Source organism: Uloborus diversus, chromosome 7, assembly GCF_026930045.1.
Source record: "Uloborus diversus isolate 005 chromosome 7, Udiv.v.3.1, whole genome shotgun sequence".
Classification (NCBI taxonomy): Eukaryota; Metazoa; Arthropoda; class Arachnida; order Araneae; family Uloboridae; genus Uloborus; species Uloborus diversus.
The window spans coordinates 70,546,131-70,563,156 of record NC_072737.1 but is presented as its reverse complement, the minus strand read 5'-3'; the positions used below and the strand labels follow the sequence as shown (position 1 = coordinate 70,563,156).

Genomic DNA, 17,026 nt, shown 5'->3' with positions numbered 1-17,026 from the left:
GGTGTTAGTTTTCCGGGGCTACCACGGATTTCTGGGTTTTCCGAAAAAGCATTCCGGGTTTCCCAAAATGCTGTTCCGTGATTTTATTTTTTGCGCATTTTCTCCTCCTTCCCTGCCTTGCGAGCGCCAAACAAGAGGCGAAGGGGAGACGAGACCATGATGTCTAGCCCGGTTTCTGTAGTCGGCAGTTCAACGAGAAGAGCTTTAAAGACCCTCCCTTTTTCTTCCCCCGCAAGCGCATTATCGTTGACGCGATTAAATTAAGCCCTTAAAGCAACTTTCTCGCCCGGATCATCGGTGGCTTTATGTTCTTCTTGTCATTGAGCGCCTAAAACATTTATGGGATGCATTATTAATTTTTTACTTCTCATGGAGTACACCATTATATGAGGAACAGTTAGAAGAGATTTATGAAAAGAAGCAATTGCGTAAAGAAGAAATAGAATCAATTAAAAAAGTTCAAAAACTGTTGAAAAAAAAAAAAGATTAACTGCAGAAGGTAGAATTAGAAAAAACAGAATAACTCAAAGACTGTTTGAAGAACAAAAAAATACTCTGTTTCTCATAGGAATCTATGAATCTGTTCTACCTCATTTTAACAGGTATGTAAAATTATTCCAGAGCAAGGAATGCCTTTTACATGAACTGCATGTGGAAATGGTTAACTTGACAAAAACATTTTTCGCCTTTTTCTTAAAGCATGAATTAGTTACAAATATTAATTCATTTAATGACATTTTAAAGATTAATATCGCAGATAGAGCAAACTCTCTTCCCGATAAACTAATTTTCACAGGGATGAATGCCAATCAAGGAAATGATCCTAGTTTTGATTTTAAAGAATTAAAAGAGGTTTTGAAAGTTGCTTATACTAAATGTGCTCAATATATGAAAAAAAAAATTGCCGTTGAGTAATTCACTTCTAATAAATTTATCTGCCCTTAATCCTACTCTAAGAGGGGTAACAACAACATTTGCTGCCATCATAAATTTGGCAAAATTATTGCCTACTGTAATTCCCGAAGAAGAAATACCTCTCTTAGATGCAGAACTAAGAGAGTATCAAATAGATAGCTCTCTATCTCAGCAGAGAAATAATTTGATTTCGTTTTGGACACATGTTATGAGTGTTCAGAATGGGGATAGCCTAAAATATGTTAAACTTTCAAAACTGATCAAAGCTGTATTGTCTTGTTTTCACGGGCCATCAGTTGAAAGTGCATTCAACTGGATGGACGATATAGTCACTGATAGCAGAACTTTATTAAATATGGAAAGTTTAGATGCTATACAAACTGTCAAGTATTATTTGCATTCTATGGGCACAAGCACCTGTGATATATTCGGCAGTAATGATCCTGTGCATGAACCGCTACAAGGAAATTTTGGAAGAAATTTATTGCATAGTTGGGCTACTTATCAGCAGACACTTCAGGCAAAAAATCCTTCTGTAAATCCATCTGAAGCATCGAGTAGTACAAGTAGCAATCATGTTCTTGAAACTGCATCACCTACTACTTCTGGTGAGGAAAAACAAAGACAGAAAAAAAGGAGTTTGTCACAAGACAACAGAACTGAAACAAAACAAACAAAAATTGGACGTTTTTTTAAATAAGTGGACCTTTTGTCAAAGAAATTGAGCATTTCTATATTCACTGTTCATTTTAAGTTATTTTTAATTGATTTTTTCTGTATGTATACAAGAGGCCTTCAAGGAATTTTTAATTTTTGCATCATAGAATAAAATTTCATATGACTAAAATAATTCATTTGTCAAAAATTTCAATATTAGTTTCCTTTCATGTTAAGAAACGAACTTCTGGCTTTTCTTTAAACTACTTAGGTGAGTGTATATTTGTTTCCTATTTGCTGTTTTTATGTTCAACTTCTGTGACATTTGCACGACAGGGATGCGCTGCTCAAAAAAGAAAAAATAAAGGGAGAAAAACACCATAAAGCACTCCTTCAAAAATTTCTATGGTTCAATCTGTGTTAATATGACCCCTCCCCTCATTGAAGATACCCCTGGAAATGAAACACATAGTGTTAGTAACCTCTCAGGGTTTCGTTGCTTTTCATTTTCACTTTCAGGGTTTTTGATGTTGAGTTACTATCACCCCTGATTCACCATTCTTTATTTATTGTAGAACGAGATTTTCTCGCTGACGACAAATAGTATTTCAGGCTCATTTTTTCCCGCTTGTCTGAAAAAACACCATCGGAAAGAAAATTTATTTTTATAGGAAAAAATATTTTCTTTCTCATGGTAGGATAACACCCCCAGTAATTGGCACGGCACCAGTGATTGGCACTTCCAACAAAAATGTCCTAAAAAAACTCGTATCCAATTTTTTTTTTAAATAGAAGGCTATATACCAACTGAATGTACATTAATTTTAAATATTATAACTTCAATTCATATTACAAAATGGTAGCAGTGCATAGGAAAGAGAAACAATTGTGGCTTGTGTAAAATCAGCCATTTTTGTTGCAAAAGCTTCTTTTCTAGCTTAAGGGAAGCATGCCATTAAAATCTGACTTAAAATATATTTTAAATTTTCGTTGTCAAAAGTTTTGTTTAGTTGGAAGGTGTTACTTTAATCGTGTAGAAGTATATTTTTGTCCCTATTTGGAATTTTAAAATAATGATGGGTGCCATTTACTGGTGCTTCAATTTTGCTAGTCCCCAGTAATTGGTATGTGTGCCAAGTACTGGGGGAAATAGCGTCATTTCCGCGATAAAGCTGAGTGAGGTGTCATTATCTTCAGTTTTTTGCACAGATTACGAATATGATAAAGCGGAAATTGAAATTGGTAGCTTTTGTACAGTAATTATCATTGTAAAAGCATCAAAATCATCAATTTTTGAAGTTGCGGCTTTTTGTCAATTGGAGTGACTTTCACCAGAAAAAAATCCCAATGAAAGTTAGTCAGTAATTAATTTTATACTGGGGGCTCCTTCCTCTGCTCGATTCGCTCGCTAACCCCCGTTCGCCACCTACGGTATCTCACCTACTGTATCTAATGTCACCTGCAGCGGGTGGTTTTTCAAGAGAAAGAAAACCGACTTGTTGAATTTGATAAATAAAAAAGAGGAAAACTTATGCATAAAAATATGCAATATGAGTTTTTAACTATACTTGTGGCAAACCTAACTTGGTAGCATTCGTAAAATTAAAACTGTAAACCGAAGGATGAAACGGCATAAATTTCAATCTCTTTTCCATGGAACATTCCAAATTTATGTTTTTATTTCTCTGAAATACTTTTCCAACATGAAGAAGGGTGATTTAACATTAATTTATATAAAACTAGTGGTACCCGCACGGCATTGCCCATAATAGGAAAATTAAATGGTCTTTTGGTTCGCCTGTGTGGCGAATTTTCTCTCTGGCTTGTAACCATGTTACAGTTCCACGTTATGATAATTTCGTATCTCGCCAATTGGCTTGTGCCCAAGTTACGGTTCCACAATATGATAATTTCGTATTTTACTCGTCCATCTTATGATAATTTTGTTCTTAAAATTGGAATAGAAAAAGAACTACATCGAATTTTCAAAAAATCGCTTCGAGGTGCACACCCCCATGCTACAAACTAATTTTGTGCCAAATTTCATGAAAATCGGAGGACTGGTCTAGGCACTATGCTCGTCACAGAGATCCTGACAGAGAGACTTTCAGCTTTATTATTAGTAAAGATAAAGATAGAGAAAACGAATTCTTCCCCTATTATCAAATTTTATGAAAAATGGGCTTAAAATTGGAATAGAAAAAGAACAAAATCAAATTTTCGAAAAATCGCTTCGAGGTGCACACCACCATGCTATAAACTAATTCTGTGCCAAATTTCATGAAAATCGGCCGAACGGTCTAGGCGCTATGCACGTCACAGAGATACTGACAGACAGACAGAAATCCGGACAGAGAGAGAGCCAGACAGAGAAACTTCCAGGTTTATTATTAGTAAAGATAAAGAAGAAGAAAGATAAACACATTCTTCCCCATATTATCAAATTTATATGAAAAATGGGTTTAAAATTGGAATAGAAAAAGAACCTCATCGAATTTTTGAAAAATCGCTTCTAGGTGCACACCCCCATGCTACAAACTAACTTTGTGCCAAATTTCATGAAAATCGGCCGAACGGTCTAGGCGCTATGCGCGTCACAGAGATCCTGACAGACAGAGATCCCGATAGAGAGACTTTCTGCTTTATTATTAGTAAAGATAAAGATTACCTACTTTACATTAACATTACTCATGTTTCTTATGATGATAAAATTTGTATGTAATTTAAAAGTAAAAAATAAAGTGATTTTCCAGTTCTATTAACATGTGCCAATTACTGGATCACAAGGTGTCATACACTGGGGTATCAGGTGCCAATTACTGGTGATTTTGGTAACTTTTTATATGCATATTTTTATAAAAGTATCGATTCAAATATTTTTGATTTTAGTGAACCAAATAGATGTGCAGATGTGCACTCTTGGATACAAAAATATTTGCAAGAGAGTTTTTTTTTCTAAGTACTGAAAACAGAGGTAAGTTTAAGGACAAACTCTTAAAGTGCCAATTACTGGGGTCTTTACCCTACCAACGAAAAGAAGATGCAAGGTGACAAACTTGAGCTAGAGGGCATTAAAAACAGGCTATTCTTCATGTGAACTATTTTGATAGCCACTAGGGATGCCAATCTCTTTTAGAAAATCAATATTTACGCTCTGCAACTATAACCCATTAAAAACATACATATTGACAATAGAATTACAAAGTTCGAGCATTTGAATAATTTTTGTTCAGAATTTATGACATTCTAAAATCCAGAAAAAAGTTTCTCTGCTGCGTTTTGTCAAGTGTTTGGCTAGGGGCTACACAAAAGCTAATAAACTCAAATTCACAAAAACACTAGAATGTATTGAAAACTAAAAGTACTTTAAGCTCCTAAAATTTCAGGCTTCCAGCGTTATAAAAGGTCCTGTAATCTGAGATTGAACATGGCAATTCGTTACGACACATAATTTCAAGCTCGTTTTTTTATCTTCATTCGAAAGAACACCACCGAAGAAAAAACTTATTTTGAAAGGAAAAAATATGTTCTTTCTACTGGTATAAACGAAAAGAAGATGCGAGGTGACAAACTTGAGCTATAGCACTTTGAAAATAGGCTATTTTTCTCTTGAACGGTTTTGATAACACTTCGAATCACAATATCTTTTAGAAAATAGATATTTAAGCTCTCTAACTGTAACCCAATAAAAATAAGCATTTTTACAATGGAATCACACAGTACGAGCTTTTGAATTATTTTTGTTCAGATTTTATGACAACCTAAAATATAGGAATTTTTTTTATCATCGCGCTTTTTCACAAGTTCACGCGCATGCTACACAAAATCTAACGAGCTCAAATTCACAAAAATATTTGAATATACTAACGGTCAAACATACTTTAAGCAACTAAATTTTCAGGCTTCTAGTGTAACAAAATTTCCTGTAAACTTGGTGTAAACATGGCAATTTGGCACAAAAAGCTAATCTGCCATCTTGGATCACATTTTTCGAAGATCCTAGATCCTCAGGATTTGGATCTAGGAAGCTGACAATTTGTATAGGTTAGTTTCAAAGGCATCTCTATACCTCTATAAAATTTCATCCAAATCGGAGATGGTCGAGTGGGAACGATTTGAAAAATTAGGTCAGTTGACGTGGAATGTGTGTGTGTGTGTGTGACTCAAACACAACTCTGCTGAAATTTTTAAGTTCCTGAAGACAATAAGTGAAATGTGGTGCATAGGCAGACCATTTTAATAAATTTGGAAGGAGGGGGAGCATATTAAACACTGTTCAAAGAAATTCTTCAAAATTTCAAAGTCTGTGCAATAGAAACAAGATCAATTTGAAATTACCAAAATTAAGGAGTTAAAAAATAGCTCAGAAAAGATGGGAGTTCGGTTAGAAAAATTGAAAATGTATTTATTTAAAAATGCAAAACATAAAACCTTACCAACTACTCTTCTCAAATCATGACACCAGGGAAAAGTTAAAGGATCTTCAGATTTAAATTTTAGTTTTGGTTCTTTACGGTTAAACCTAGGGAGGAAAAAAAACACATTTCAATCACATCTAAACATTGCACATTTAAAACAAAGTTAATTTTTGTATTATTGTAATGCAGTACTTTTGTTAATGAGATAATCCCACTTCTTAATATTTTCTTTATATGTAAATAGAAGAATTGTAAATGATTAATTCAATCTTTTAAGAGAACAAAGCTTTATTTAGCTATAAAAACATAAATTAAAATCAACATAACTTCAATAAGAAGAATATTTCAACCGATGACTAGTGCTCATACTTTAAAAACAAAGACCTAAATTCAGGTACCAATACCAAGCATAATAGAAACTGGGATAAAAATCAGGAGTATAAGCAGCAAAAATCACAACAGAGCTCAGCTCAGGAATGTCAAAATGTCACAATGCAAATGCCAAAAAAAAAAAAAAAAAAAAAATCTCTGACTTAAAATGCTCATAACTTTTTTCCTTGTAACTAATGGCCTCTGTTCTTTTTTACTGCAAGAAAATATTCTAAAAATGTTTTTTCTCTGCTCTTTCCAATGAAACCAAAATTGAAACAATAGGACAATTATTTCAAATAGAAACAGCCATTTTTGGGTCAAAAAATAAAATTTTCATTAAAAAAGGAACCACTCATTATTATTTTTGTAACGCTCTCTAAACCTTCCCAGCACTAAACTGAAATTGTCAATGAAATCAATTCGCTAGTTTCCGAGTTTCACTCGGACATACAAATTTGGAGTTTGTGTTTTATTACATAAAGATACATTTATATATATTTAAGGGTCTCCTTTTATCCCTAACAGCTCTACCTTTCGTTCTCTTTTTTTTGTTATTTCTTTACAAAAAATTAAATGAAAAACAATATAGCAGTTAAAGAGTTAAACTGTATAAACCCTACATTTTTCATTTCTTTAATTCTCAGTAACGGGATCTTATTTTAAACAAGACCTTATTTGGCTACGATAGAATAAGGACATGAGAAAGTAATTTTGCTTTGTAAAGCAATTTAATTTAAAGATTTGGCATGAAACATTATTCAAATATTTGATTTATTTTTAAGTTGCGATGGTTTACCTTTGGGCTCTATAATGGAGGCATTCAGAGCTAAAGTGGATCAAGTCCACTTCAACTTGTTGCACTTTAGCTCAGAACCTGGTAGACAGGGCCGAATTCAGGGGAGGGCAGGCGGGGCTACTGCCCCGGGGCCTCCACAACAAAAGGGCCCCTATAATAAAATTTTTAAAAAATATCCTAACTTTCACGGGTTGAAAATATCAGATATATACATATATATCAAAATATTCGGATATATATCAAAGTATCGGGTATTTTTGAAAATACGATGATCTTTTTGAACCCTGATTAGGGGCCTCCACTCCTTCGTTGCCTCGGGGCCTCCACACTTCCAAATCCGGCCCTGCTGGTAGATTTTGGCATTTTAATGTTACACTCATAAATGAGGTGTTCAGAGCCAAAAGGGATTAAGGGGCATATGCAACTCTAACACGATTGATCATATTCAATTCGATCAAATTCAATCTACCAAAAGTGCAGCCGGACATTTCCTGTACCCCATCGAGAAGGAAATTGGTAGATAGAATTTGATTTCATCAAACACAGTCTAGTTGTATATGAACCTAAGCCTAGATTGGCTTGATCCATTTTAGCTCTGAATGCCTCAATGAATTCTTGCATTGGTCAAAAATATCTCCATGTGATGGGAGGAAAAAAATGCAGACCACAGTGGTTCACTGTAAAGAAAAATATATTTTATTCTTCAGTATAACTCATTGCGACAATTTACACTCAAAAGTAATTTCTAATGTTTTACCAGTAGTTTCATAAAAATTTCAATATGATTCTAGCATTTCTAGGATGTAAAAAAAAAAAAAAAATCCTGTATTTTTCCAGGGTTTCAAGTGTTTCATGAATTGGTATTTCATGAATTCGTCTATTTAAACACAAATTTTTTTTGAATGAATATAAATATTACTAAATAATGCATTTTGAAATAATTGCTACTGGATAATTTTTGATGCATAAATAAATTTCCTAATTCAAATCTGTATATCAGGGCCAGACTGAAGTAAGTCCAAAAAAAGTGATTTTCCATTTATTAGTGCATTGTACATAGAAGCCTATCCCGCATCGAGCTATGTGAACGTAATTCTTTAAAAAGAAATCGTTTTCAATTTTTTAGCAGGGTTGTAACAGCGCGCATCCCATCCTTTGCATGCGCCTGCAAAAAGTTTATCTTCTCTCCTGTAAAATTACCATAACTTACGCCCTTCTGGCTCTGGGTACAGAAATAATGTACTTCAAATGCAGAAATATTATTTAAATATAACAGTAAGTATTATGTCATACCCAAAGAGAGGCACCAAACTATCCAGAGACTCCATCCACGCAAAGAGGCGATTCTTTAAAAAAAATTGATTTGCCTCTTCGGGTGACTCAGTATAATCTTCACACAAAATAATATTCTGATCTAAATTGGCAGCATAAAATAGAGCACTTTCTGTATCACCAGGGTCATAATTCTACAAAGGGAAAAAAATATTTTAATACAATTTTAGGCATTAAATCAAATACAGTGGAATCAGCTTAATTGGATCACCGGTTAATCGGACCAGCTACTTATTCGGATCAAATCTTAAAGAACCAAACCAAATCCCATTATACAAGCCTAATAATTTTCGCTTAATGGGACCAAAAGTAAGTTTAATCGGACTGAAGAACATGAGAACAAATTGGAAAAAAAACTAGAGATTGCTTGTTTCAAGCGAATTTTAAATGGAACAACGAACTTAATAGTTGGTGCAATAAAAATTAATAATGATTCCTTGACATTCCGTCAATGGCAGCAATTCTGCTAGTGCTTGCGGAGTAGGAGTCGGGCTGTTTTGGGGATAAAGGAGTCAGAGTCGAAGATGTTGAGATTTTACTTTGTTTCCAATGTTTTCTCATGCAAATGCGGGGGACGAATCGGCAATGATGTTTTCTTGCCGATTCGTCAGTGTGACGTCACACACGTTTTGCTGCAGCGCTATCATTTTCTTTTCTTATAAAAGCTTGTGTCTTCAGTTATAATGGCGAGTTGACCATTCAAGTAACATGTCTGTGCATGAAGTTCATATTAAACATGATTTTAACATTTGAATTTATAAATAAAACTAAATGCTTTTAACTTTCTGCCCTGTTTCATTTTTCCACTGTGTAAATCTCTACGGAAGACTCTCAAAATACTGGATTTGGACATTTTTCCTCCGACTCCGCAGCCCTGGCTCCTTGTAACTTTCAATTAGGAACACCAATATACATGGGCGCCCATATGCAAAATTTTAAGGGGGGGGGGAAGCTCAGATATTTTCTCCAAAGTTTAGCAAGATATTTCCCCATGGAAACCGATTTCAGTACAGATTAGAGTTATTAAAATTTTACATTGTAATAACTTATTCATTAATGGCTGGAAGAGAAATGTTTTTACATTTAAAAAAAAATACTAAAAGCAAGGGAAATTCTAATTTCTGAAGAGGGAAGGGGGGCTTTAGCCCCCACTTGCTCCCCTATATGGGCGTCCATGCCAATATACCCAGGAAAAAATGGTTAACGAAACTCCCATTGCATGGTGGCACTGTTCCAGCCTCAGAGTGAAAATGGATTTTACTTTGAGGCTGGTTCACTTCCATCTTAGTTCTGTGGTTCCAGCAGAAGTCAAAAAAATTCAATGAAATTTCAAATTTCTTTAGTGCAGTTAGCACGTTCAATAACATGCAAATTTTTTAGAAAAAGCAAAAGTTGTAAAATACAAAATTCATTGGAATTTTTAATGAATGATTAGTACTTTTCAGAACTTATTTTTTCACCCTTACATTTTTTGTTACTTCGGATTATTGAACCTAATCAATACTGACAGGAAGGAATAACTAAAACCATATTGGTCTGAATATGTTGCTAAATGAGTAAAAAGATTTGCTTTGTTTCAATTTATTTTCCAATGAAAGAATTTCATAAATGGCCATTTTTCTTCTCAGTATGCTCACCATAAATGGGGCTCACAAATATCATAATGGCATTTAAAAGTTTTGTGTATAGCATGTTCGGTCAAGCTACACAGGTACCGTTTGCTTAATCGAACCAGCCGCTTATTAGGACCAAAATGGTCCAGTCCCAATGTGATCCCATTAAGCAGAATCCACTGTAATAATAATAATAGCAATAATAATTCAGAAAGAAAAAGAGAACAAACCTTATTCCATGGTTCAAATGACATCATCAAATGCCCATGAGTTTCAAGCTCAAGAATGAATGGAAATACGCTCTCAAAAGAGAGCTTTGGACACTGACTAATATTTAAATGTCTCAAGGATGGGCAATAATAAATTTCACAGCTTTTCAAAATGCGACAAGCTTGTACTATAAAACAAAGAAAATGTTTGTGAACAAAGGATAATGTACATTAAAAATTTTAACAAAAGTGAAACATAATTTTATTTCAACAATTTTATTACAGTAGAAGACCATTACAACGCACACCTTTTGGGACCTGAGCTTTTGCTTTATACAGGTTTTTGCACATTATATAGATTATTTCTCAAATTTTCAAACTAATATTCAGAATATATCTGTATATTTGCACTTCAGAATAAGTTTTAGTTGCAATGAGTATTAAAGCACTAACTATGAAAAAGAATATATACATTATTCACAAATAAATGTTTCACAATCAAAAAAAAAAGAAAGTGATTTTTCCTGCACCAAAACAAAATACTGGCTATGGCCTTGGATCTATATGCACGTCTGAAAAATCTTACATAAAGGCTCCTTTTTTTAAACTTTAAATGGCTGGTACTATCAGGTAGAATTTTGTGAGATTCCCCCTGGTTGTATCACAATCACAATGCATGTATATTTTTATTTCTTTATTTTTTCTTTTCAGAACTGTGGGCTTATTTCCCAAATTTCTGAGTGGAATTTTTAAACAGCAAAGCATTTCCAATTTTTTTAGGTTCAAGTCGAATTTAGCTCAATTGGATTTGAGTGTCTTAATAAGAGTTTGGAATTAGTTCTTTTGAATTAAGAACTTTCTTGCATTAGCCTTAATAGTGTGAGATCTGTCAATTATATTTTTTGTTCAGTTATTTGGTTAAAGCAATAAGTTATCATTGAATAACAGGTTTTACTGTTTGTCTTTTCTATGCCAAAGTTATTCAGGCTCTTAAAAAAAACTTTCATTATTTTAGCTAGATCAATACATTTAAGTGCTATAAAATTTGTGAAGTGATTTTACACAATAAAAATTAAGGGTAATTCCAATTTTGTGATAAGAGTTAATTGGTAAGTTCAGGGGGGGGGGGTGATCACTGAACAAACCAACTAGGCCATGGCTTAGGATTCTCAGTTTTAGGTGCCTGCAAATGACTAAAATGGTTTAAGTTCTAATGTATTATTTAAGAAAAAGAAGAAAAAATAAGATTTGTTTTTTATTTATTTCTCTTTTCTTTTGCTTACTAAAGATGTGGGTTGCCTTGCACCTCAACAGATATCTTGAGACACGGCTTAAGCTCTGCAACACCCTTGAAGTTGACTACCCTGGTTCCCCAAGAATTTTTGTGTTTACGAAGTTTGATTACAGAGACCTCAAAAAAGTATTTTGCCTAGGGCCACCCAATATCTTAACTGCGCCATGGGTAAGTGAAGAAACCATTTGCTATTCTAGAAAAATTAGTTACTAATTACTTCATTTAATGAAATGTAGTATGCCAAAACGAAAGTTAATACAGTGTAATCGAATGATCGATGATTGGTATTGAGGTTGTACTGGAAGTTAGCATGGGCGTCCATATGCAAAATTTAAAGGGGGGGGGGGCTCAGATCCCCATGATTTAGCAGGATATTTTTCGCATGGAAACCTATTACAGTACAGATTAGAGTTATTAAAATTTGATATTTTTAATATCTTATTCATTAATGGCTGGAAAGAAATGTTTTTACATTTTTGCAAAGAAAAAAGTACTAAAAGAAAGGAAGTTCCAATTTCTATGGAGGGGGGGGGGGCTTGGGCCCCCACTTGCCCTCTATATGGACGCCAATGGAAGTTAGTGAATGCTGTGAGAAGTATATAGAAGTATACTAGTTGCTTGTGTTCAATGCCTTTGAATGTCAAAAATATATTGTTTACATGATTTTCTCCATATTTAAAAAAATGAAGTGGATTATTTCAGGGGCAAAAGTGATCGACTTGTCACATATAGGACATTTTCCACAAAAAATATAGGACAAATATAGGACACATTATATGAATAATTTTGCTATGAAAAAAGAAATACATATCATATATTATTTAATTATTCTTATCAATGATTTCGTTTAAAAAAAAAATTCAAACAAAATTATAACTTACATCTGAAATGACTTTCCTGTAGTTGAAAGAAATATTTTTGAAAAAAAAAAAAGTGTACTTTACAGACTAAATAACTAAACAAAATTTGAACAAAGATAAATTTTTATTTTTTCTTTCCCACTCATGACCCAAGTACTAATTCCACTGCTCTTTGATTTTATATCTAAACTGAACTCTTTACCACTTGTATTAAGAACAAACAGATCTTGAGAAGGATCCTTCTGACGTTTTTCAGAGTTTTCTTTATGCTTAAATGTTTTAGCATGCAGCCTCAATTGCGAAAATCCACTATTGCTTATGGGCACTGAACAGTTGCAAAAAAGGCAAAAAACGGTAAAATCATCTTTTCCTTTAGTGCACCATGCACCAAAATTTATACAATTAATGTCCTCCTGATTCAACCACTCCACACAAAATTTTGTTGAGCGGTGCAATTTTGCCATTATAATTCCACTTATTACCACAAACTACATTTTAACATCATAAGGAACTAACATTCCACGATCCCAAAATTCCACAAAAAAAAAAAAAAAAGAACATTCTAATCAGAAAATGCAGAGAACACAAAATATACCAACGAAAACCATGATGGAAAAGAAAACAAATAGCTGCTGCCCCCCCCCCCCCCAAAAGCAAAATTCTAAAACCAATTTCAGATTTAGTTCTCGAAACTCCACCCACTATAGATTGACGTCACATTGCTGTAGCCAATGAGTGAAGATGTCTATCATAGGATTTAGTCAGTTGAATTTTTTAATTTGAAATTCGTTTGGGCACATATTTTCAACGAAAAATCCGATGTCAGAAAGTTTATTTATGTTGAAACTATTTTATTTACTGTTTACTACTTTATAGTTTATTTACTGTTTACAAGTTATTTACTGTTATAGTTTATTTACTGTTATAAAGTTTATTTACTGTTTACTACTTTTTTGCGAAAATATAATATAACAGGGGCATTCCACGGTATTTTTGACATTATGTAGAGTCCGTAACGTGACCTTTTTTTGCCATAACTTTTTAATTTACCATTTGATTTGCAAATTATTTTATTTTGAGCTGGTGTGTTGGTAGGAAAAGATCAAAATAAAATAATATGCTAATCAAACAGTAAACTAAAAAGTTATGGCAAAAAAGGTCATGTTACGGACTCTACATAAATGTCAAAAATACCTTGGAATGCCCCAACAGCGAGCTCAGTCACTACATAAAGACAAGAGTCGCCACTGATCTGAAACAATATATCTAGGTTGAAGGTTGGCAGAAAGGAAGACCCAGACCTAATGCTAATTAGGGACGATTCATCTACTTACAAGGTTGCAAGTTACTTCACTTTCAAATCCTTTCTGACACAGTGAAAAAAATTTGGCTCTATGCAAAATTGTAAATTATTTATTAGCGCTTATAATGATGGTGCAAAGATCATTTTCTTAATAATAGCCACATTAACTTTCTGTCTTTTACACATTTTTGATGAAACAGTGAACTACAATGACTTTTTATGAGCAAATTCTTTAATTTCCTGACTTTTTCTTCTTCTAGGAATAGTGTAGCCTAGATCAAATTCTTTGTGCAGAGTAATCTTTTACGTTGGGGAAATTATACGCTACTTGAAATTATGAATGAAAAATGCTTAAAAAATGCTACATGACTTAATTTATTAAAAATGTTTAAAAAATCAACGCACCTTCAACATGCCGCAGCTGATTGCTACGATTAATAATGATGTCAGACAATCCACAGGATACAATAGTCAAGCTGTGCAGTGTTTCAGATGCTAGTCTTAGAACCTAAGAATTTCAACAAAATCAGAAATACTTCTCAAACATTTTAAAATATCAAATAAAAAAACTGCATTTTCATTCACAAAAATAATTTAGAGGAATCACAATCTAAGTTATTTATCAAACTGTTGGATACTCAATATGATTAGTTTTCATGCCCAATTCAATTTATTATTTAAGAAATATATACAAACAAACAATGTTAACCACATCACTCTGAATAAAATTTTAAACCATTTTTACCTGCATTTTAAATATAAAGTAAAACCTCATTTAATATCCTCAACAAGAAATAGCAGATTACAAAATACACAACTGGCCATTAAAATTGCTACACCAAGAAGGCGACATGGTACAGACATGAAATTTAAACGACAGGAAGAAGATGATGTGGCATGCTTTTGCATGACGAGGGCGCCTGCGCCCGCACACCTACAATGAGTTTAAATGATGACACCTACGTTAGTTGCGACACCTACAATGAGTTTTAATGAGGAAATTGTACAGCCAATTTTCCACGTGCAAATTCAACTTGAACATTGTTGCATGGTGGAAAATTGTTGTGATGCCTTGTGTAAGAAGAAGAAATGCGTACCAGCATGTTACTGTTTTTGATAGAGGTTGTATTGTAGCCTACTGCGATTGCGGTTTAGCCTACCACAGTATTGCTGCTCGCATCGGTCGAGATCCAATGACGGTTAGCAGAATATGAATTTGATGGGTTCAGGATGGTAATGCAGATCGCTGTGCTGGTTCTCAACGGTCAGTAATTACTAGCAGTCGAGGGAACAGTCATGTTATCCGCATAGCCTTAATGGATCGTAGAGCCACGTCACAAGCCCCCGAGTCAAGAAATGGGGTCATTTGATTAAACCAAAACTTCCTGACAATTCCAAGTTCTCCCTGATCCTGGGGAACCCTGGTATGTGTGAGGGTGTATGTTGTATGTACAGGACATTTAGTTAGAGAGAGGGGAGTCGTGCAATCAAGTGTCCTTTTGTCACATATCACTGAACCAATATTCTTCACTTCTGGGGTGTTTTGAGGCACCCACAAAAGTGAAAACAGGTATTATTTGTTTTAAAAAAATAATCGTAACAATGTTTAGTAAACTGCATATAAGCGCTGTTATCGCTGTCTGAGGTGGTAGTTCTAGGAACTAATTTCTCAGGATCTATTCACCCAAATTTCTTGAAAATTTAATCATTTGTTATTTTTAACATAATATATGTGTCTAATAAATATCCTTCTGTTTTCTGCATTTCTTCCTGGTGCAGCAATTTTAATGGTCAGTAGGGTACATTTTTCTAAAACTTAATATTAGTATCTTCAATTCTTTTGAGGATTAAACTCTGTTACTGAACAGCCAAGTAATTTAATATTTGAATTTTAAGAATAAGCCGTTACTTATAAGAATTAATTATTGTTTACTGAAACTACAATTCCATTAAAATTATACAAGGCAGGAAGGAAGCCAATGACACTTAACTGGGACAATAAATTTATTTAATTCATTTTCACATCAATTTTTGTCTTGCTGATTAAAACCTGGGCAGATGACTAAAAGTTTATGCTTCTGTACCTTATCATCTGATTCAAAGGTGCCCAATAAACACACAATATTTTTATACAGAATATTAAAGTATTTCCACGACTGAGGAGTCAAGACACCTACATTTTTCTTCCTTTTGTTGCCCTTACCATCAATTCGTCAACATATGAATATGAATGTATGTCAGGTTTCCCACTCACTTTTAGAAATTGAAATTCCAAACTTGATTTTTGAATTCGTAGTTTTCTGAATGAATTTGAAAATGATTTGCTTTGAAACATGAGCAAAAACAAACTATTAAGAATTTTAATATCAGAAATTTAATATTTGTTCTTAAATGCTTCTTTTCACTGATATGGCAAGTCTTTGGGCAAGTACCCCTTTTACAAATGAATACATATTCATTCTAGTTTTGACGCAGTGAGCAAATAACATAACCCAAGTACTGCAGTCGTTCATGATGCGAATGACGTTTTACTAGGCCTATTTTCACAATTTTCCAAATTGTGTTTTTCATTTTTTTTTTTTTTTTTTGACAAAATTGATGATTTTCAGTAAAATTTTTGATCAAACCAAAACTTCCTGATAATTCCAAGTTCTCCCTGATCCTGGAGAACCCTGGCATGTGTGAGGGTGCATGTTGTATGTACAGCACATTTAGTTAGAGAGAGGGGGAGTTGTACAATCAAGTGCCCTTTTGTCATTTATCACTGCACCAACATTCTTCACTTCTGGGGTATTTTAAGGCACCAAAAAAAGTGAAAACAGGTATTATTTGTTTAAAAAAAATAATCGTAATGCCATGGGCACGTAAACAGCAGTATCTACAAATTTTTTGTTTTTCATTTTTTTTATTTTTGTCTACTTAACTTTAGCTTTACTGTACACATTTACTTGTTTGGTTTCACCTGAAAACAAAGTAAAAAAAGAAATTCCAATTCCAATATTTAACTAGTGTTAAGTGGAATTAAAAACAAGTTTCTTCAAAGATCTCCAAAACCCATTTGGGTAGATACTGCTATTTACCTGCCCAGGGCAGCAATAATTTTAGTTTGTATATATAATAAATTTGATACCTGCACTGCATCTTCTTCCAAAAGTGGATCACTTGTGCTGGTTGCTTTATTTTCTTTTATGCTTGAAGAAGCAGATCGCTTGCGTTTATGTGTAACACGACGAGATCTGATTTTAAAAAAAAATATA

At 33.5% G+C, this 17,026-nt stretch overlaps 1 protein-coding gene across 2 annotated transcripts in view; it reads right to left on the bottom strand.

Annotated features, from left to right (window-relative positions):
* The window catches only part of LOC129225534 (F-box only protein 38-like), a 71,664-nt gene that overhangs the window by 18,632 nt on the left and 36,006 nt on the right, over positions 1 to 17,026 (bottom strand). For both annotated transcript variants that reach the window (XM_054859970.1, XM_054859971.1), the window contains exons 8-12: positions 16,900 to 17,005; positions 14,175 to 14,277; positions 10,334 to 10,500; positions 8,452 to 8,624; positions 6,009 to 6,094 (exon numbers count right to left, since the gene is read on the bottom strand). In XM_054859970.1, the coding sequence (XP_054715945.1) occupies positions 6,009 to 6,094; positions 8,452 to 8,624; positions 10,334 to 10,500; positions 14,175 to 14,277; positions 16,900 to 17,005 (635 nt within the window). The remainder of the gene's footprint in view (positions 1 to 6,008; positions 6,095 to 8,451; positions 8,625 to 10,333; positions 10,501 to 14,174; positions 14,278 to 16,899; positions 17,006 to 17,026) is intronic.